This window comes from Heterodontus francisci, chromosome 14 (assembly GCF_036365525.1).
Source record: "Heterodontus francisci isolate sHetFra1 chromosome 14, sHetFra1.hap1, whole genome shotgun sequence".
NCBI classification, from domain to species: domain Eukaryota; kingdom Metazoa; phylum Chordata; class Chondrichthyes; order Heterodontiformes; family Heterodontidae; genus Heterodontus; species Heterodontus francisci.
In genome coordinates this window covers 96936297-96958285 of record NC_090384.1, presented here as the reverse complement: position 1 = coordinate 96958285, position 21989 = coordinate 96936297, and the positions used below count along the sequence as shown (strand labels likewise).

The following is a 21989-nucleotide window of genomic DNA, read 5'->3' as shown; positions in this document are numbered from 1 at the left end:
CCTTGATTCCCTGCAAGACCAAATATCTATCTATCCCAGCCTTAAATGTATTCAATGATGGAGCATCCACAACCCTCTAGGGTAGAGAATTCCAAAGATTCACAACCCTTTGAGTGAAGTAATTTCTCCTCATCTCAGTCCTGAATGATTGAACCCTTATCCTGAGACTGTGCTCCCCATGTTCTAGATTCCCTGACCAGTGGGAACAATCTCTCAGCTTCTACCCTGTCAAACACTTTCAGAATCTTGTATGTCCCAATTAGATCGCCTCTCATTCTTCTAAACTCCACTGAATATCGACCCAATTTACTCAGCCTCTCATCATAGGACAACCCATTCATCCCAGGGACCAATTTAGTAAATCTTCACTGCACTGCCTCCAGTGCAAGTATATCCTTTCTTAAATGTGGAGACCAAAACTGCACACAGTATTCCAGGTGCGCTCTCATCAAAGCCCTGTACAATTTTAGTAAGACTTCTTCATTCCTGTATTTCAATCCCCTTGCAATAAAGGCCAACGTGCCATTTGCCTTCATAATAGTCGGCTGTACCTGCATGTTAACTTTGTGCATTCCTTGTACGAGTACCCCAATATAAATGTATATAAAAAAGAAGTTCTTTTCTTGCTCTGTCCTTTTCTCTTTTACCTATAACTTTACAGCTCCCCTTGTTCTAGATCCTTCAACCACTGGAAACCTGTTCCAACCCTTCATAATTTTAAACACTTCCATCAACTCATTCTGTAATCTTATCTGTGATAACTGTGGTGTTCTGAGACGGTGGCGTGGTGGTAATGGCACTGGACTTGTAATCCAGAGGCCCAGGCTAATGCCTTGGGGACACAGGTTCAAATCCCACCATGGCAGCTAGTGGAATTTAACTTCAATTAATTCATTTAAAAAATGTAATTGAAATCTATTCTCAGCCATAAAACTATCATCGATTGTCGTAAAAATCCATCTGGTTCACTAACGTCCTTAAGGGAACGAAATCTGCTGTCCTTGCCTGGTCTGGCCTACATGTAACTCCAGCGCCACAAAAATGTGGTTGACTCCTAACTGCCCACAGAAATGGCCTAGCAAGGCACTCAGTTCAACGGCATTTAGGGATGGCCAAAAAATGCTGGCCTTGGCAGTGATGCCCACATCCCCTGAAAAGAATTTTAAAAAGCAGTACCCTAATTAATCTGGGCTGTTATCTTTCCTGTAATTTGGAGCCCAAGACTGCACACACAACTCCAACTGAGGTTTTTCTACAGCTTTATATAGACTCAACATTATATCCTATAACGCTTGCCATAAAATTTAATATTACATTTTTAATATCTTCCTCTGTACCTCCCCTCCCTTCCTCTCTGCCCCCTCCCTTCCTCTCTGCCCCCCCCCCCCCCCCCCGCCCCTCTCATACTATCAATGCAAATTAAATCTGGCCATATTAAGAATGGAAACTGCATTCAGTTGGCCTACCAGAAATTATAACTAGTATTGGGAATGTTTATCTTTCCTGAATAAACTAAAACAATTGTGTTTTGTAGGTTATTTTTATGTATAAAAGAACAGAATACAGTGGGAAATTGATATTAATCCTTTGTTATAAATCTTTACTGCATTTACAGTTCCTTTCATCTTGCCGAGGCTATGATCAGTATGAGCGAGCAGATCTGTGTGGAAGTAAATAATTGTTTATCTCAACATGGTTTCTCACTGCTAACTACTGAGAAAGAGACAGTGTTAAAAGGTCAAATCCAGGCAATATCTAGTTCGGATAACTCTGTTCGCAAACTAATAGGTAAGATTATACCTTAAAATATAGTAACCATTTTACTATCCGAACTGATTGATATTTTAGCAATGATTGCAGACTGGGCTTTGTTAAAGCTGCCGGCTGGCTCAATCTCTGAGCAGTAGGGACCAAATGTGCCAGCTGGGCCCAGTGCCCATGGGAATGTCGCCATACAGACCCATGAAAGGAATGAAAGTGCCACCAAAAATTGAAATGTATTAATGCTTCGTGATTGTTGTCTTGTCTTCTCCGAAGTACAGCGATGGTGGTAGGAAGTCAGTCTTGTCCTGTTCAGAAGTACAAAGCACTAGGTTTTATTTTTAAATTAAATCTTTATGCCTTTACTTCTCTAATTGAAGAATCATTACTAAAAGCGCAGAGACTGGAAAAAAGGCTATTTGGTCCACCAAATCCATTTACTCTAATCCACCCTCTCATATGTACTCTACCCATCCATTTAATCTCCAGAGCAAAGAATCCTATAGTGTCTTTTCTTTTTGCCCACCTTGGATTAAATTTGAGCAAAGCTTCAGAATATTGGCCCTTTTTACAATCTCAGCTGGCTACTTCAAACTATTTTCCTTTTATTTAGATAGCTGGTAATTTTATCCTTAATTAGAGAATATTAATTTAAATGTTCCTATCACAGATACTTCACTGACCTGGAATTACCCGAATTAGCTCTGCGTCACTTCATAAAAATGGGTACTGCAATCCCCAGCCCTCCGACACACATTAACAGTCAATGCAGCCCTGAAATAAAACCTCTAGAGCCCCGACTATTTCCTCACTCAACCTCCTCAGGATCTTTGTATGTATCCCACGGACCCTAATGCTCCTCTTCCTTAACTAATCTAAAATGTTCCTTTTACTCGTCAAAGTATCTCTCATCTCTCTCTGATATCTTTCCCTTCAGCAAAGACTGATGTAAAATATTTATTGAATAACTCTGGCACTTTTTTGAACACATTTACAAATTAACAATCCTTTCCTGTCTGGGGTCCCACCTTGCAAGTAATTTCAAAGTTGCCATATCCAACATAAGCAGTAATGTAAAAAGTTATTTTAAAGTTTTTGTGTGCTGTGGATGCTGGCAAGCTTAGTAAGTACCTTGTTATTGGCAACATAGTGATCTGATTGCTCCGTTTTGAGTAATAACCCTTTTCCCAGGGGTTTCCATCTTAAATCTAGTACCATTATTGTAAGTGTGACATTTTCAATTGGTAATTTCTTTGGCAGATGCACGCATCCAGACTTACCTGAAGCTACACCTTGTGTCAAGCAATCCAAAATCAGTTGCAGTCCCGGGAGGACTTGGTCCTGTTAGAAGTGAGTTGGAAGAAATAACTGTCAAATTTCTTCACCTTGTAAACTATAACAAATTGGTCTTCAATCCTTACTATGACACGATCTTGACTAAAGTGCTCAAAAGGAATAGCTCACAGCTACCTGGGATAAGTGAGGAGGAACAACTATCCTCGAGATAATTACATTGCACGTTTAAGAAACAATATCTTTTTATTTGTGTCTCTCTCCACACACCTTAGAAGGGGCCAAGCTGGTTTCATTCTGATTTTGGGTTTGCGAGGGAGGAACTTGTGAAGAATGACCTTGCACTGGGATAATCTGAGGTAGTGGGGGTGCAATATTCACTTAGCCCTTCCTGTTTCTGTGCAATAGAAGGGTTATATTTCAATGTTCAGACACCTTTTTCTGGAGTTGGGAAAACATTCCTTCCTGCATTATATTTTTACTAATTCTGAACCCCCTCTCTGAAATTTGCTTCCCCACCCATAAATAAAAGCCTAATCAATAAGACAGTTGAACAGCCAGATAATAAATACCAAGTGCAGTAATGTTTGTATGGTTTCTGATGAGTATAACTGCTGGTTACTATTTTTGGTTCTCAAAGGATAATTTGACGTGATGCAATACTTTTCAGATCACAATCACTGGGACTGATTTTAGAACACAAAGGCCACTTTACAAAATGCATTAACTTTCAGCGGCTAGCTTTTTCTGGCTGGCGCAGACATGATGGGCTGAATGGCCTCTTTCTGTGCCATAATTTTTCTATGGTTCAATGGTTCAGCTCATCTGCAGCTGAAAGCTTCATGGGCCTTTGATACTTTTAGCCTTGATTATTCCTGGCCAGCCTCCACCCTCCATCAACTTAAGCTACTGCCCTCTGCTGCCCCTACCCTAACCTGCACCAAGTGCCATTCATCCATCACCCCCGTGCTTGCTGACCTACATTGGTTTCGTTAAGCAATGCCTAGACTTGAAAATTCTCATCCTTCTTTTCAAATCATTCCATGGCCTTACTCCTCTCTATCTCTGTAACCTCTCCAGCCCTACACCCTCCAAGATATCTGTATTCCTCCAATTCTGGTCTCTTGAGCATTCTTGATTTTAATCTGCACAATTACTGCTGTGCCTTCAGCTACGGAGGCCCTGAGCTCTGGAATTCCCTCCCTAAATCATCTGTCTACCTCTTTTTCCTCCTTTAAAACTTACCTCAGTGACCAAATCTTTGGTCATCTGCCCTAATATCCTCTTATGTGGCTCGGTGACATATTTTATTTGATTATGCTCTTGTGAAGCACCTAGGGATGTTTTACAATGTTAAAGGTGCCACATAAATGCATGTGGTTGTATAAGGTCTAATGCGCAGTGTTGCTTGGTGGGAAATCTATTTACACTAGAGATGACCAATTATGTCTGTTTGACATCAGGCTTCCACAGCACCAACAATGGTGGAATTCCTGTCAGTGCCAGCTAACCAAAAGAAGGAACAGCCCATGGCAGATTGCCTGGTGCTGACTAATCCCACAAAGTACTTGTGATGCCCCACTGGTAATGACTGGTGCAGCTAGCAGCCATTGACCCCCTTTTCTGTGCCTTCAAAGAGGCCCACTGCTCTTTTCTGGGCTATGCTTTACCTATTTGGGGGCTGCTCATTCTCAAAATCACATTTCAGAAATGTTGTGTTACTGAACCTGGGAAGTGGAACTTCTCCTTCCCATGATAATTTATGGTGTTTTCTTTTTGTAAACGAACCGTAAGCTGTAGCCACGAGAACATTTGCTGTTGATATCCTGAATGTAACAAACTGGGCCTATTGTCCAGGGACTAGAACTCTGGCTTATTTTTATAGACTGCAAGTCAGAATGTTATGGCTGCCTAACCGAAGGATCTGCCTGAGGGATGCATTTGTTCTTGCCCAGATATCAACCTGTTTCCAGGTCAAGGTTGGGTCAACAAGCCTTCATGGATTATCCTGAAGTTGCAGATTTTTTCTCCTCTAATCCAAGGCCAATATGTTGAAAACCCACAAGACAGTGTTTTCCTTGTGTGAAAGTAGAAAAAACACATATTGTACTTACTATGCTTCAAAAATATCTTAAGATGCATGAAATACAAAATATTACTTTGCAGGGTACTGACTGTTACATAAATTGCATAGAACAAGATCCTAGAAACAGCAGCTATGACCTGTATGGTGGAAGTTGGTGAGGAACGGACAGGAGGGTAGGCAAGGTGTAGGGAGGGAGCAGGTATTGGGGTGAGGGTGGATGGGGAGGAGTGTGGAGCAAAGGAGTGAGGGAAGCAGGAGATGGTTGTTGAAGAGGGAGAGTGGGTGATGTTGGGAGATCAAACAGTAGCTTGGGTTGGAAGCATCAGCAGGGATTTTCCTGTAACTTCAATCCAGCTTGGTGTGTTCCTACAGTTTGTGGAGGAGATTTTACTGTTTTTCTCTTTTGTTGTAGTGCAATTTAAATATTGTCTTAAAAAAAATCAGACATTTGCACAACAGCCAAACTTTGTCCAGATATTTACAATTTCAATAATGCATGTCGCCAAAATATTACCATAATTTAGTGGATCATTCTTGTTGACTGAATACAGGGCAAGAATTAAGACTACTCAAGAAAAGGTTTTAGAATGAGAAGAGATACTGTATGACTTTTGCTTTTGTGCAGTGAATGTGTTAAATTAGGAAATACAGTTATGCTATGTGAAAGTATTTTCTTGTGTCACACAGTGGCCATAAACTCCTTGGTGCATTCCTCACTGCTGACTGTATTGCACTTGTTTAGCATTATGCTTGCTTCCTATATGTTGTATAAGGCAGCTATGGAAACTGTGCATTGTATTTACTACAAGTACCACTTCACCAGTGTAAATACTAGTAACCTATGTTGTAGAACAATTTGAAGGATGGTGCATAATTTTTTTTCAGCTGCTTGTTTTCAGAATTTTGCACTATAACAGTAAATAGTGATAATGTATAGTATTTAAGCAAATACGGCAACCATATGTATTCCAATGTAATAAACAAGATTCACCTGGTGTCAGTAGTTTTTCTTAAAGAAAAAAAAATGAATATATTTGATATTATGCATCAGCTGGAGAGGTATTGCTTCAATGCTGATAGCTGTGTGATGATTATATATGAGCCCTATGGAACGTTCTTGTATCAGGAAAGGGTGAAAAAAACAGCTAGCTGTCTTACTCCTCTTGTTTTCATTGATCCCTACTATTAGAGCACGTGTAGGTGGTAGGATTCAGATTTGCTTTCTGTCCCCATCAGACTGGACCTTTTAAAAATTGATGAATCGGGTTCAGGGTTGAATATGTGTGGAAGGCCTCTGCATGCTCAGCTCTTGCTAAGCATAGAGTGCAGCTTGTAGTATGCCTGGTGTTAATGGCTGCAACTGCACTCTGTAAACATACAAATAAGGATTGAGCTTAAATGCATTTTATCACTTTATTACAAAGATTGTGTTCAGGCTGTCAAATTACAAAAGGAAACAAGTTGCCATAAATAATGGTAAAATGAGACTTGGCAGGAAGCCACACAACACAACAAGGACTGTGGCATTTTAGCTTTGTGGGATATTAAAATAACTTTCCTTATATATGCATCATCCAGTTTTTTAAAAAAAAATGAAACCAACAAATAAAACAAAATCACTAAGATTCACAAGTTGCCTCTGAATAGCAGCCTTGCACAGATTGCAGTTGAAATGTTAGCACAGTGTGCTTACACACCCTCGCTATGCCTGGCCAAGACCTAAACTTATTTTTATTCTGCTCAAATGAGAGCCTGTTGAAAAATGAAATTTTTCGTAGAGAAGAAACAAGGTATTATCCATCTTTTTTCCCATCCAAATGAGTTAAACTTATTCGACTGAGACACAACAGTGAAAGCACAGTCTCATGTCCACAGGCAAGTGAAGACGACGCTCATGTCTCGACATTTTAAGAATGACAAATTCAGTTCTTTCAAAACACCAGACAATCCATAATGGACTAGCTTATCGGACTCGTTTCTGTTGGCGTGCTCTGTAAATGTCATGCACAGGAGGTGCCACAGCTCCTTTCTCCTCCTCTTCATCAGAATCCTCATTTGCTGCCCTCTTCAGGGGCTTTTTCATCATGGCATCGTTTTCTATCGGTCCATTTCCTTCAATAACTGTTTCAGGCTGGCCTCCGGTGATCAGTTCAATAGCTTGTCCAACAGCTAAAAAAGTAAATGGCAAAGCTTAATAAATCTATTTTCCTAGGTGGGAAAGCTATCATTATCATTGTGTATTTCCTATGCACCATGGTGATGCTGGCAGGAATCTGGTTTTTAATATACATGCCTAATACATGTCCTGCCTCAGGTGCATCTTAACCTGTACTACTCGACACAGGTATTATCACACTCCGCAGCCAGTCTTTACTATTCTAATTCAAACAGATGAAAGATTCATTCTCTATGAATGAACCCTCTTCAGACAGGCTCTGTTCCAAACATCCAGTAAGCTATGAAAATTCTACATCAGCACACCCCCACATGCCTGCTGTTATTATGAGTGCAAGGTACACCAGCACCTCCAAGTCACACACTGTCCTGCTTTGGAATTATATCGCTGTTCCTTCAGCATTACTGGAACTCCCTCCCTCCCTTACAGCCTTGTGGGAGCATCTTTACCAAACAGACTGCAGCGGTTCAAGAAAGCAGCTCACCAGCAGCACCTTCTCAAGGGCAATTAGGGACGGGCAGTGAATGCTTTGCCTTGCCATATCGTGTCAGCAAAAAGTTAAAAGAAATTACTATGAGGCTTGCTGTGAAACTCCTTGTGATGTTTCATTATTTTAAAGGTGCTACATAAATACAAGTTGTTGTTAATGTGAACTGCCATATGTTTCTTTTACCCCATTCTTCATCTTTTCCATTCAGTTACATATCTACTACTTCTAAGTGAGATTGAATAGCAGTTATTTTCTTAGCTTCCCTCTGGCCAACAGAGATTTGCTTTTGTCACCCGCCGTTATCCTGAGGCTGTGACCCCTGGTTCTGGACTCCCCAGCCATTGGAAAAATCCTCCCTGCATCTAGCCTGTCCAGTCCTGTTAGAATTTTATAGGTTTCAATGCGATCCCCTCTCATTCTTCTAAACTCTAGTGAATATAGGCTAGTCGAGCCAATCTTTCCTCATACGTCAATCCTGCCATCCCAGGAATCAGCCCAGTAAATCTTCTTTGCAATCCCTCCATGGCAAAAACATCCTCAGATAAGGAGACCAAAACTGCACACAATACTCCAGATGTGGTCTCACCAAGGCCCTGTATAACTGCAGTAACATTTCCAAGTTTGCAGATGACACAAAGCTTGGGGGGGTATGTGATTTGGACAAGTTGAGTGAGTGGACAAATGCATGGCAGATGCAGTATAACGTGGATAAATTTGACAGCATCCACTTTGGTTGTAAAAATGAGTCAAATCCCCTTCCCCCTTTATTCCCCACCCCCAAACACCTTGCTCCTGTACTCAAATCCTCTTGCAATGAAGGCCAACATACCATTCACCATCCTAACTGCTTGCTGCACCTGAATGCTCGCTCTCAGTGACTGGTGTACAAGGACACCCAGGTCTCGTTGCACCTCCCCCTTTCCCAATCTAACACCATTCAGATAATAATCTGCCTTTCTGTTTTTGCAACCAAAGTGGATACTCTCACATTTATCCATGTTATACTGCATCTGCCATGCATTTGCCCACTCACTCACTCAACTTGTCCAAATCACATTGGAGCCTCTTTGCATCCTCCTCACAGTTCCCCCCAGCTTTATGTCGTCTGCAAAATTGGAAATGTTACATTTAATTCCTTCGCCCAAGTCATTAATATATATTGTGAATAGCTGGGGCCCAAGCACTGATCCCTGCAGTCACTAGTCACTACTTGCCACCCGGAAAAAGACCTGTTTATTCCTAGGGTAGAAGCTATCCAGGATTAATCGTCAAGTCTGGAGATGACAAAGGCATGAATGAGAGTTTCAGTAGATGAGTTGAGGCAGGGGCGAAGTCAGGTGATTTTACGGAGGTGAAAATAAGTGGTCATAGAGATGGCGCAGATATGTGGTTGGAAGCTGATCTTGGAGTCAAATATGACACCAAGGTTGTGAACAGTCTGGTTCAATCTCAGATAGTTGCCAGGCAGAGAAATGTTGGTAGCTAAGGAATGGAGCTTGGAGCGGGTCCAAAGACAATGGTTTCAGTCTACCAATATTAGAGAAAATTTTTGCTCATCCCATACTGGATGTCAGATAAGCAGTGACAGTGGAGGAGTTGAGAGTGGCGGTGGTGAGGTAAAACTGGGTGTTGTCAGCATTCATATGAAAACAAACACTGTGCATTGGGATGATATGCCAAGGGGCAGCATGAAGATGAGAAATAGGAGGGGGCCAAGGATAGATCCTTGGAGAACACTACAGGTAATGATGCGGGAGCAGGAAGAGAAGGCATTTCAAGTGATACTCTGGCTGAACAAAGGGGAATGAAGGAAACGGTAGGTAATATAGATGTCTTCTGATGGGGAGAAATGAATTAAAGGGGCTGCCTGGACTTTTTTTTTTAATATATAAGTACTCCCAAATAATATAATGAATGATGAAAACCATGAAAGATATCTTAGGTTTCTAGACTATAATCAGTTTGTTTCCTAACAATCTTGTCCAACACAAGCAGAGGGAGGGAAATTGCCCACAGATAAGTTTAACCTAAACTGGTTTGTAATAACATTTTTCACTTTTGCTAATTTACTTCATAATATGTTTAAAGTTGATCAGTTAAGTGTGCTTTAAATAAAAATCAGGACTTGGCTGAGTTCTTGCCTGAATGCAGCTTTTAGAACAAACAATTCTTACCAGAACATTTTTATAATCACATTGTCATCTATCACAATTTAATTTTAAAAAGATTGCAAAGGTCTTGGCAGAGTACTGGTGTACAAACACTCGATGTGATTGTCTAAAAATCCTTTCTACTTTCTGAACAAAGGCGTCAATCCATTTGTTTTTAAAATTTGCATTAAAATTGCGGCAAGAAAAATTTCAAACAAGCAACATAATTTATGAGGTAAGTGACAAGGATCCATGTGCTAGTATCCCATTGTGCAATTTCATGGCCATGTGCATTTTGAACATCCCACTCTAATTTAGAAGACAGTTTGTGAAGATATAGCATTGAACACTACTTACTGTCTGGTAACTGGCAGCGTCTCAAAACTTCAATTAGTTCATCAACTTGAACAAATGGCCCCTGTGGAAAGGAAGGTTCCAAATACAATCACTGCATACAAACGCTGCAATGTATCTAACTATTAATTCAGTCTTTAAGGAAGGATATGCTGAGCCACTGTTTGCATTGTTCTACCTCACGTTTCTCAACACTAGAATGTATTCTCATTTTCAAATATATGACTTCATGCTGGTACCTAGTGTCCCCAGATCATGTAGCCAGTGACAGGAGCAAAGCTCCAGGAAACATTTAGATTAGAAATCTCCTCATAATGGATTGGAATATCTGAACCACTCCCCAGTTGCTTAGCACCTGGATGGAATAGATGCTTTAGGGGAAGCCCAATGGGGTGGGGTGTTTGGGGGTGGGGAATAAAGGGGGAAGGGGATTTGACTCAGTGCAATCCTCCTCTTAATAAAGAATCACTTGCACCAGCTGTTTTGATGGCCTCTTCCTGCATATTCTTCAATGGGCATTTAAAAAAAAAACTGGGCTGTTAAACATGGACAAAAGAGCTGAACTCAAGAGGTGAGGTCAAAGTGACTGCCCTTGACATCAAGACAGCATTTGACTGAGTATGGCATCAAGGAACCCTAGCATAACTGAGGTCAATTTGAATCGGGGAAAACACTCCGCTGGCTGGAATCATATCTAGCTCAAAGGAAGATGGTTGTGGTTGTTGGAGGTCAATTATCTGAGCTCCAGGACATCACTGCAGGAGTTCCTCAGGGTAGTGTCCTAGGCCTAACCATCTTCAGCTGCTTCATCAATGACCTTCCTTCAATCATAAGGTCAGAAGTGGGGATGTTCGCTGATGATTGCACAATGTTCAGAACCGTTCGTGACTCCTCAGATACTAAAGCAGTCTGTGTAGAAATGCAGCAAGACCTGGACAATATCCAGGCTTGGGCTGATAAGTGGCAAGTAACATTGCCTGGCACTTGTGTGGCGCGAATGACCATCTACAACAAGAGAGAATCTAACCATCTCCCCTTGACATTCAACGGCATTACCATCACTGAATCCCCCACTATCAACATCCTAGGGGCTACCATTGACCAGAAACTGAACTGGAATAGCCATATAAATACCGTGGCTACAAGAGCAGGTCAGAGGCTAGGAATCCTGAGGCGAGTAACTCACCTCCTGACTCCCCAAAGCCTGTCCACCATCTACAAGGCACAAGTCAGGAGTGTGATGGAATACTCTCCACTTGCCTGGATTGGTGAAATATCAAGCAATCTAAACTCTCCTTATTAGTCCACCAGCCCTAACCTGCATGTGTAGCCCACCCCATGGCTACCTCACAGCCTCCCCTGCCAAATTAGGGAGGCAAAACCTCAGTGACCCAGAGGAAGAGAAGATGACAGCAGCAACTTGCACACAACCCTAAACCAATAGCTTTAACATCATTGTGCAATGTCTTGTAAGTTTGTACAATTACCTATCATAATAGCCTTTCATTGAAATTGTGTTAGGAGTTTATTAATGAACGTATCATTTATATTGAGGTATGAATTTTGTATCCTTATAAGATTTTTTAATGACACTTTTTTTTGAATTGAATTGAATAGTTTACATTCTCACCACCTGTATTTTATGACAAAATTGTCATGGGCGGCGCAGTGGTTAGCACTGCAGCCTCACAACTCCAGAGACCCGGGTTCGATTCTGGGTACTGCCTGTGCGGAGTTTTCAAGTTCTCCCCGTGACCGCGTGGGTTTTCGCCGGGTACTCTGGTTTCCTCCCACAGTCAAAGACTTGCAGGTTGATGGGTAAATTGGCCATGGTAAATTGCCCCTAGTGTAGGTAGATGGTAGGGAATATGGGATTACTGCAGGGTTAGTGTACATGGGTGGTTGTTGGTCGGCACAGACTCGGTGGGCCGAAGGGCCTGTTTCAGTGCTGTATCTCTAAATAAAATTTAAAAAATACCCTAATCAGCACCTTTTTAATGGTTGCTGACGCCTGACGTTCTAGCCCCTGAGGAACTCCCAGCATCCCATGTGCAGTATGCCAGGAGTGCCACTGAACATTGTCATACAAGTTCAATTCATTTCTGCACAGGAAGGTGGAGCTTCTAAGGATCAACTGCCAAGGACTGACTCCCAAGGTGGTGCCATCCCAGGACTATCAGCTCCCACTGTGTTCCCTGGCACTTTGCTGTTGCCTTTCCTGTACCACAAAATGCACACCCGTATACTCCAAAAATAAACCACTAGCATACAACAAAAACTTGCATTTATGTAACACACAGTGGAGTAAAACACCCCAAGGCATTTCACAGAAGCATTAATCAGATGAAATCTGATACCGAGCCACATAAAGAGATATTAGAACAGGTGACCAAAAGCTTGGTTAAAGTGGTAAGTTTTAAGGAGCATCTTAAATAGAGGCGTAGAGATTTAGGGTTGGAATTCTGAATCTTAAGGCCCAGCCTCCAATGGTGGAGGGATAAAAATTGTGGAATGTGCTAGAGGCCAGAATTGGAGGAGCGCAGAGATCTTGGTGAAGTTAGAGTTAGGGAGGTAGCCTCACTCTATAACAGAATGCTGGACAATTGTATATTGCAAAATGCATTTATGGTGCTATTGTGCATATTAAATGGTCGAATATAAATTCCATATACCGGTCCTCACCATTGACACCACAGAATATTAATGTTATAGTTATCACACGAAGCAAAAAAAAACAAAACCATGAAAGTAAGAGTTCCAGGTTCGGGTCCTAGTCTCTGCAGAGATAATCAACCTCATCACCATCTCTGGGTGAGGAAAGCAGGAGTTGGGAAAATCTTACTCAGGATTCACATTCCCGCTTGCTGCTCAGTGGTCCCTGCTAGAGAGAGTGCCTGTGGGTGGGCATATCGGGAAGGGCAGGATCAGCTTCTCCTGTGATGACCTAACATGGTCCAAAAGTCTGCTGACACTTGTCTAGAATTTCATGTTGAGAAAGGCCGCTTGAGGAGGACTGAGGGGAGCGGTTACAGGTGTCACTGCCACTGTATTGCAGGATGGATTACCAGCTTCAGGTCTGGCAATGTGAATTATGAGCCCAAGCAATGCAGCACACCTTGCCCTCAGATTCTGTTTTTTAAACTTGCCGCTTTGTCCTGTTTGAATTTTGTGGTTCGGCAGATCAAGACCCAATAGTATCATCAACCTGAGATACGTGAAGGGGAGCATTGATTTAAACCTCGCATGTGGCATTAGGCTCCATGGCACCCATGCCATCCACAAAGACGTAACGCCTGGGCACATAACTGCTGAAATATCACAAGGCAGAAGTCTGATTGTGCAACGGTCTCACTGACTGTTTGCGATGGTAATGGAAATGCCCATAAAAGGCTGGGAAGCTTTTAGAAACAAAGACAAACATTCAGATTGCAAACACAGGCAGTACCTCAGCTTAAGGCAGGGCGAGTATCCCTGGACCCTTGGGGATCATTTTAACTTTGGTAATACTGGATTATGCCCCCACATCCCATGTTTTACATCTCTCCCCATTGAAGACCATGAAATTGAAAATGGGGGAGGGTGGGGGGGTGGTTTAACCATTGATGCGGTATCCCCCATTTAACCCAAAGTCAAAATGACCCCACCTGAGCTTGGATTTACTGACAAAGACCCTGGAACTTACCTGGAAACAGGTTGGAGGTGGTAACAGTTTCATAAGTAGCACAGAAGCTGGAGGTACGGGAAACACTCCACCGGGCACAGGATGGAGGCCGGGAGCTGTACAAAGAACAAACTATATGAGTATGCCTTTCGCGCTCACAGCGTTACTGCAGTAAAGCTACTTAAACAATGCATCATTGACACTGTAGCTCGCTACTTGTTATGACAGCGTAATGAAAATACTCAATAATTAAAAACATTTTAACTAAATGTCTGGTTATGTCAAAACCCGTTATCAGCAACTGAAAACCAACATCAAACTGCACTTACGCGCTAAATGTCTGGGCTGGAATGGAATCATCTGGTTTGTATCAGGTTTCGGATACTCTGGCTTCCGATCGACTTCATCCTTCATTACAGTTACAGCTGAAGGAGTCACTATAGGGTCTGGGATTATGGCAGTCAGTTTGTTTCGAGAAACATCCTGCAAGCAGGCAAATATTTTTATTTAACATGACAATTCCAACAGAATACTGTAACCATTGTTTTCCTACTTCTTTTCAAGTACTTTCAATGTGAGAGTTTTATGTCAAGTTTCAATATCTTGCATAGAATATACAGAAACAGGCCATGTGGCCCAACTAGTCTGTACTGGTGTTTATACTCCACCTGATTCTCCTCCCATTCCATCTACCTCATCTTAGCCTTTCAGCATATCTTTCTAACCCCTTTTCTCTCATGTATTTGTCTAGTTTCCTTTGAAAGCATCTAAGCTACTTGCATCAATCAGGCCCTGTGATAGCGAGTTCCACATTCCAACCACTCTGGATAAAGAAATTTCTCCTTATGTCCCTATTGGATTTATGGCCCTGAGTTTGAATTCTCCCACAAGTGGAAACATTTTCTCCAATCTACCCTGTCCAACCCATGCATAATTTTAAAAATACAACAGGTCACACTTTTACTCTTAACAGTACAGCCAAACTAGAAAACTGCTCCTCTAAACTCTTCAAGAAGAACATTTAAATTAGATCTTCAAACCTCTAGTAAACCGTCTGCTTGCCCCTGACAGCTACCTTCTTCTGTGGTTGAATATAAATGTATAACAAAAACACTTTTATTGGCCCCTTCTTGTAGTGAATATACCAAGGTTGTTTTACAGGAGCAGATCAGAGAACATTGAGCAGGGACTGGGAGAGAAGTCACATTAGATGACAGAACATATGAAGTATTTTTCAAGCCTAGTCACTGTTGTAATTCAAGTGTCAGCCAACTTGTGCACAGCAAGCCCCACAATGTGATAATGACCAGATAATCTGTTTTAGTAATGTTGGTTGAGGGATAAATATTGGCCAGGATACCAGGAAGAACTCCCCTGTTCGTCAAATAGTGTCATGTGGTTTTCAGATTTACCTAAGAGGGCAGAGGATGACTGGAGTTTATGGAGTTTGGAATTCAGGAAGCCAACATGGAGGATGTTGGTGCAATCAAACCACGAAATGGTCAAAAGTTTCAATGATGGCCAATGGTGAGATAAGAACATTGGCAGATAGTGTTGTGCAGGTATTAACAGATAGACATGGTAATAGAACAGATGTAGGGTTTGATGTTTGGCAGAGAGATTAGTCAAGATATGGGACCAAAAGGTGCAATATGGACATACGAAACAGGAGCAGAAGTAGGCCATTTGGCCCCTTGAGCCTGCCCCACCATTCAATAAGCTCATGGCTGATCTGTTTGTGTCTCGAATTTCAAACTCCCGTCTACCCCCCCATAACCTTTGATTCCGTTGCCTAACAAGAATCTGTCTAACGCCGCCTTAAAAATATTCAGTGACCCCGCCTCCACCACTTTCTGAGGCAGAGATTTCTGGCGAGAGTCAAACTCACTGATGTTTAGCTGGAACGTTTCCGGCTGATTACAAACAGGGCAAACAGATAGCATTGTGGTAGTGATTGAGTCAGGGGCAGTGGTGGATAGGTAAATTGTCCATATCTCATCTGCAGGCAAAGTCCACATGCATGCCCAATGCTGGTAGGAGACAGCAAACTAGATAAGGAAGTGGAGGAGGCAGAAGATGAGGCACACCTGAAGAAACCTTTTCGAGTGAGGGGAGATAAACTGATTATTTCATGACAGATAGGAATGGAACCAAGAAACAGCAATGGACATGTGGAAGGATGGAATACTCAACTGTGTCAAAGGATGCAAAGATTTTTGGAGAACAAGGAGGGATCGCCTACCAAGGTTATAGTCATCAGGATGATCTCAGTGCTGTGGATGAAGCAGAAAAGCCTTCAAGATAAGCCTACTTAGTCACCTGTGCAACGTAGGATGAAGAGATCTGTTGTGCTGTCCTTTACAATTCAGGGCACTTTCAGTTAACTGTGGCACCGTTGTCTAAAATCCTGAAACGTTTATCATCTTCTTTAGTATTCTCCTCCATTAATGACTGATCAATCAGACTTATCTTTCAAGTTTGGAGTACCACTTATAGTCATTTATGGCAATTAGGTAGTGGTAAGTAAGCATTAAATGAAGAACAAGGTCTGATTTACCATCATACATGAAGAAGGCTTGTTGAACTTATTCTAAAGGTAAGGATGGTTCTCATGACCTCAGGTAACTGCAGTGATCCTAATTTGCAGCGGAATACGTCCTCTGAGGGCTCAGCAAGTTTAGTCTGAGAGAAGCTGGGCCAAACAAATCAGAAGGGACTGGGTTGATGACATTAATAAATATTGAATCAAATGTTGTATTGGGGATAGCTGGCATAGTTGGGAAACTGACTCGCAAAACTGATGCCAATGTTAAGATAAAAACATGAATATAACCACATCCTGACACGTGATAGAGGGCAGGAAGAAATGATATATAACAGTGGAAAAGAACACACCTTATATCCAAGAGCTTTAAGTTCACTGTTTGAACAGGGAAACAGGTCCATGAACTTGTATCTGTCCACTAGTAAGGCTGTTTCCTTTCCTTCATATTCCTCCTTAAAAGCAGCAAATCTCCTCTTTTCCACTTTCAGGATACTGGCTAGATCTCCAATGTTACTTTCAAAAGCCAAGAATCGTGCCCAGATCTCTCTGTAATTTTGACAGGGGCAAAAATGGAAAAACTAGAATTAAGGTAGTCATAATAGAGGAAGATCTGAGCTTCCTGCATACTCCTCATTGCCAATAATGCATGCTGAAAATGCAGTAGCTCTCTCATACTGCGTCTTCCTGGCAGTACATCCAAATTTTCAGCAAAGACCATGACAGAAGCAGTGCTGACAGCAGAATCCAGCAATCACCCCATCAGAAAGTACATGTCAAGTCGTTTACACCACTTCCAAATCTTCAACTCTCCCTTTCAAAACTACAAAATTCTTTTGAATTTTCCAATCAAGACAAATTTGAGTTAACGTTAGACCATAGTGATAACCTGCATCAATTGTCACTTCAAACATTTAAATAAAAACTTATAGAACAGAAGCATAAAGGAGGCCATTCGACTCATCATGCCTCCTATGTCGTTTTTGAACAGCCATCCAATTAATCTCATTCCCCTGCTCTTTCCCCATAACCCTGCAAATTTTTCTTTTCAAGTATTCATCCAATTCTCTTTTGAAAGTTACTATTGCATCTGCTTCCACCGCCCTTTCAAGCAGTGCATTCCAGATCACAATAACTCGACATGTTTAAAAAAAAACTTATCTCCTCTGGTTCTTTTTGCCAATTATCTTAAATCCTTGTCCCCTGGTTACTGACTCTCTTGCCAGTGGAAACAGAGCAGCTAGGGAGAAACTATCAAAATATGAAATTATTTTTTAAAAAATGATTTAGGCAAGCTTTGTTCCCCCAATGGCACGTTATGTGGAGCAGCAGGCTGTGATGAGAAAGACAATGGTTTGAATTTAATTTCAGTGATTGCCCATAGCACTAAAGGGGAGGAAGAACTTTTCATTTAAAATGAAAGAGTGAGGCTTGTCCAACTGCCGTCAGTTAATGATGACATTTTACACACGGGATTATCACTCACTATTTGGGGTGTTTATTTTGAGTTGCTCCATGAATTAGCAGGAATTAGCCCAAGGCCCAAGAAATGACCGTGAATGGGTCTGTCATCGATATATTTTGATCCCAGTGTATAGGTCAGAGACTGGGAATTCTGCAGTGAATAACCTACCTCCCGACTCCCCAAAGCCTGTCCACCATCTACAAGGCACAGGTTAGGAGTGCGATGGAATACTCCTTGCCTGGATGGGTGCAGCTCCAACAACACAAGATGTTTGACACCATCCAGGACAAAATAATTCACTTGATTGGCATCCCATCCACCACCTTCAACATTCACTCCTTCCACCAACAGTGCACAGTGGCTGCAGTGTGTACCATCTACAATGTGCACTGCAGCAACAAACCATGCCTCCTTCGACAGCACCTTCCAAACCCGCGACCTCTACCACCTAGAAGGACAAGGGCAGCAGATGCATGGGAACACCACCACCTGCAAGTTCCCCTCCAAGCCACACACCATCCTGACTTGGAAATATATTGCCGTTCCTTCACTGTCACTGGATCAAAATCCTGGAACACTCTCTCTAACAGCACTGTGGGCGTACCTGCATCATATGGATTGCAGCAGTTCAAGAAGGCAGCTCACCACCACTTTCTCAAGGGAAATTAGGGATGGACAATAAATTCTAGCCTTGCCAGCGATGCCCACATCCCATGAAAATGAATTTTAAAAACTGTTTTTGACCCTCAGAGTACATGCAGGCTACTCATGCTAACTCAGCCATTTATTTGTGCTAAACAGATAATTTGAATTAAGAGGAGTTGACTGTGCCTGCTAGTATTGAATACTTTATACTATAACATTCCAAAACTGGAGAAGGCAAGACATAATCTCAAGTTTATTTTGGAAAACTTTCTTAAAAAAAAACTTTTATTAAATCAGGAAGATTGCTACATACTAAATAATTTGCTAATAAAATTCACATCAGATTCACGACAAAAATCATACTTTTAAAATTTTTAAAAAACATTTAACTTTACACATGCTGATTTAATCTTTAAGGATAGGAATATTACCCAGATTTCTCAGGTGGTAAGGATCCGGATGTCAGAACACGTTCAAACAAAACTCTGGTATTATTATCCTCTGAAATGTAGAGGAAATGTAGTTATACACAAGCTGCTGTGCAGAGACTGTGACAGGACATTTTAATCTTTCATTTCCTCTTCCCTGTTTCTGTAGCTTTTTTTTAAGTACATAAAAGATTATCTTCAGAATTCAGATTGTTTCAGCCCATTATGTCTGTGGCAGAGCACTTCTCCACATAAGCCTCCTAAATTAATCCCACACCAGATCCACTCTTTCGAAGCAACTTTTATAGCATCATCTAATTGCACTGCCACCTTTATTGTCCCAAGTCCCTCTGCTTCTCTACTCCATTTAAGATTGTACCAGTTAACGGGTCCTTCCTTTTCCTATTCTTACTTCCAAAATGTGCTGACCACACAGATCCGTGGATCAGCGCGTCTCAATGTAAGTGCCAGGAGGCATGACTCCCAGCCAAAGTTCACGGGGTCAGAGGAGGTCCCTGCCTCCCAGAGTGAAACTGAACCTGCCTCCAAGCCATCAAGAAAAAAATTAATGGGCAGATCACAGGGTAATAAGGCCATTGAAAGAACCAAACCAAACACCGAGGCTCATTTCTAGAGGAACAGAATTGAAAACCAGTGAAGTTATATTAAGCTTGTATAGAACCTTGGGTTAGATGACACTTGGGAGTACTGTGAACAGTTCTGGTATTCATATTATATAAATTTCTTTCCTTGGTTATTTCCAGCTCTTGGGAAACATCAGCAGTCATGGGGTCACCTTCCATATGGATGCCAATGGATCCAAGCATTACCTGCCCATCACCATCCTTGATTCTACAACCTTTGTGTTGTCAAGCTACCTATATGATATCAAGTCAAAGATGAGCGAGAACCTCAGGGAAGATTAAAGCCACCTTACTTGGTGCCTTCCACATACTCCGTACCCTTGCTTGGGATTCTATCTCCTCCCTGTTTTCTCAATTAAGTTGAACCAGTGTCTCTTTCAATCCAGGAATGAGCTTCAAACCCAAATTTTGTCCCATCGTTAAGACTGCGTACTTTCACTTCTGCCACGTTGTCCTATCTCACCTCTTCCATCATTGAAAACTTCTATTCATGCCTTCATTGCTCGGTCTCAATTCCCATTCCCTGTCCTTGTTGTCCTCCAATCTCTCCATTTCCGAAAACAAACCACAATGTAGAATATTTACTGAAGCTTTGCTAGCAGAATATTTACAAAATAGCTGCAAACCTCCAATCCTGGGCTCCTGTTGCATCTATCACTCCTATTGTGCCTCACTTGGTGACAGAACTTACAGCTGTCTGAGTCCCACCCTTTGGAACTTGCTCCTTAAAATGCCTTGCCTTCCTTTCTTTCTCTGCCATTGTAAAGTAGCCTCAAATCGACACTTTTTTGACTCTGCCTTTTGGCCAGCTCTCTATATCCTCTATCACTTGGTCATCTTTCTCACGGCTTCAGGCACTTTAATTACATTAAAGGTGCTATAGAAATGCACCTTGTTGTAGTTGTTGCTCAGTGTATTACTGTACAGTGATGTACGATAGGATACCTAAAAATGTTCTCTTTTCCATTTTTAGTCACGATAATTCTAAAGCTGCTTTCATATTGTGCAAAACCTGTCTCTTGGCCTGCAGGCCTCCTGTTGCTGGCTGCAAGGTGAAACCTGCTGGGATGCACTGAGGCCGATCGCTGGAAAGACCCAGAAAATCCTATAGGCTTGGTTTCAGGTTGCAGTCCCACTATAGCTCACAAAGCATAACATTAACCAACTTGTTCCAACACAATTATCAAAAGCCGGCACATTTGTCAATGGCCTTTTCTCACATGTCTGAGAAAAGACGGACAGCTGCAAATGGGATCCAGTTCTTACCATTAAGATGAGAAAGATAGTCAATGTAAGCCAATATGTATTCTGGAATGTCCCCGTACTTCTTTAAACCCAACTCAAATATCTTGAAGGCTACCGCCTTGTCCTGAAAAGGAACAGAGAAAGCAGTTACGTACTGGGAACCTCATCATACATTTGCAGAGCTGTTAACTTCAGGACAGAACTAGAGCACACCTTACTGCAGTAGTATTCCATTAGTGCAGCAGACACATAGACATGATGGCGTGTTCTGGGATCTTCTCTTGCTTTCTTAAATATGGATCGGCCAGACTTAATACCCTCTGCTCTCCTTGCAAATTTCATGTATTGGATGTAAACCTTCAATGCAAACAACAAAACATTAATTTATATTTTAAAAAATCACATGCTCCTCGGTTAAAAATTAAAAGTGTGATTGGTCCTGAACCAGGAAGATTCCATGTCCATTCCTAGCCTGTGCTAATTTAGCTAATCTCTGCCAGTAGAGGCACTAGTAATTGTCCTCAATATTCCCAGATTAGGAAGCGTGGAGATATCTGATGAGTTTTCCACTACAGTATGCTGTACTGTAAACCTCCTGGAACTCATGGAAGCAAAGGGTTGAGTGTGATGCATCCCAAGGTTAGATAGCCCACTGACAGTCACTGTCCCGGCTCAGATATGAAGAATTGTTACCCGGGTGAGGTATTGGAAAACTGGTGGCACTGGAGAAACTGTAGAGTAGCTACTGTAGCTCTAAAATCATACTGAGCATTAACAAATCCATGGGAAGGGCAATTTCTTTTAAAAAAACAGACGGAATTAAATAAGATGACAAGTTGGTTAAGTGCTCAGCTCAACTACCATAGATTTTTGTTAGGTAAGGTTATTAAGGGTTACAGAACCAAGGCAGCAAATGGGGTTAAGTTACAAATGAGCCATGATCTAATTGAATGGTGGAACTGGCTCGAGGGGCCGAATGGCCTACTCCTGTTTCTATGTTCCTTCCCATATTCCTACCCACTTTCTCCAGCCAAAAGTGGATGCGCCTC

At 41.7% G+C, this 21989-nt stretch overlaps 2 protein-coding genes across 5 annotated transcripts in view; one reads left to right on the top strand and one right to left on the bottom strand.

The window, feature by feature from the left end:
- Positions 1-6129, top strand: part of tcp11l1 (t-complex 11, testis-specific-like 1) — a 56074-nt gene extending 49945 nt beyond the window's left edge. For all 4 annotated transcript variants that reach the window (XM_068046576.1, XM_068046578.1, XM_068046577.1 and 1 more), the window contains 2 exons: positions 1616-1788; positions 3022-6129. In XM_068046576.1, the coding sequence (XP_067902677.1) occupies positions 1616-1788; positions 3022-3269 (421 nt within the window). In that variant the 3' untranslated portion in view covers positions 3270-6129. The remainder of the gene's footprint in view (positions 1-1615; positions 1789-3021) is intronic.
- A 416-nt stretch (positions 6130-6545) lies between these two features.
- Positions 6546-21989, bottom strand: part of cstf3 (cleavage stimulation factor, 3' pre-RNA, subunit 3) — a 102755-nt gene continuing 87311 nt past the window's right edge. The window contains exons 14-21 of the mRNA XM_068046586.1: positions 21154-21297; positions 20962-21064; positions 19055-19124; positions 16867-17062; positions 14301-14454; positions 13993-14087; positions 10314-10374; positions 6546-7309 (exon numbers count right to left, since the gene is read on the bottom strand). Of these exons, the coding sequence (XP_067902687.1) occupies positions 7104-7309; positions 10314-10374; positions 13993-14087; positions 14301-14454; positions 16867-17062; positions 19055-19124; positions 20962-21064; positions 21154-21297 (1029 nt within the window). The 3' untranslated portion in view covers positions 6546-7103. The remainder of the gene's footprint in view (positions 7310-10313; positions 10375-13992; positions 14088-14300; positions 14455-16866; positions 17063-19054; positions 19125-20961; positions 21065-21153; positions 21298-21989) is intronic.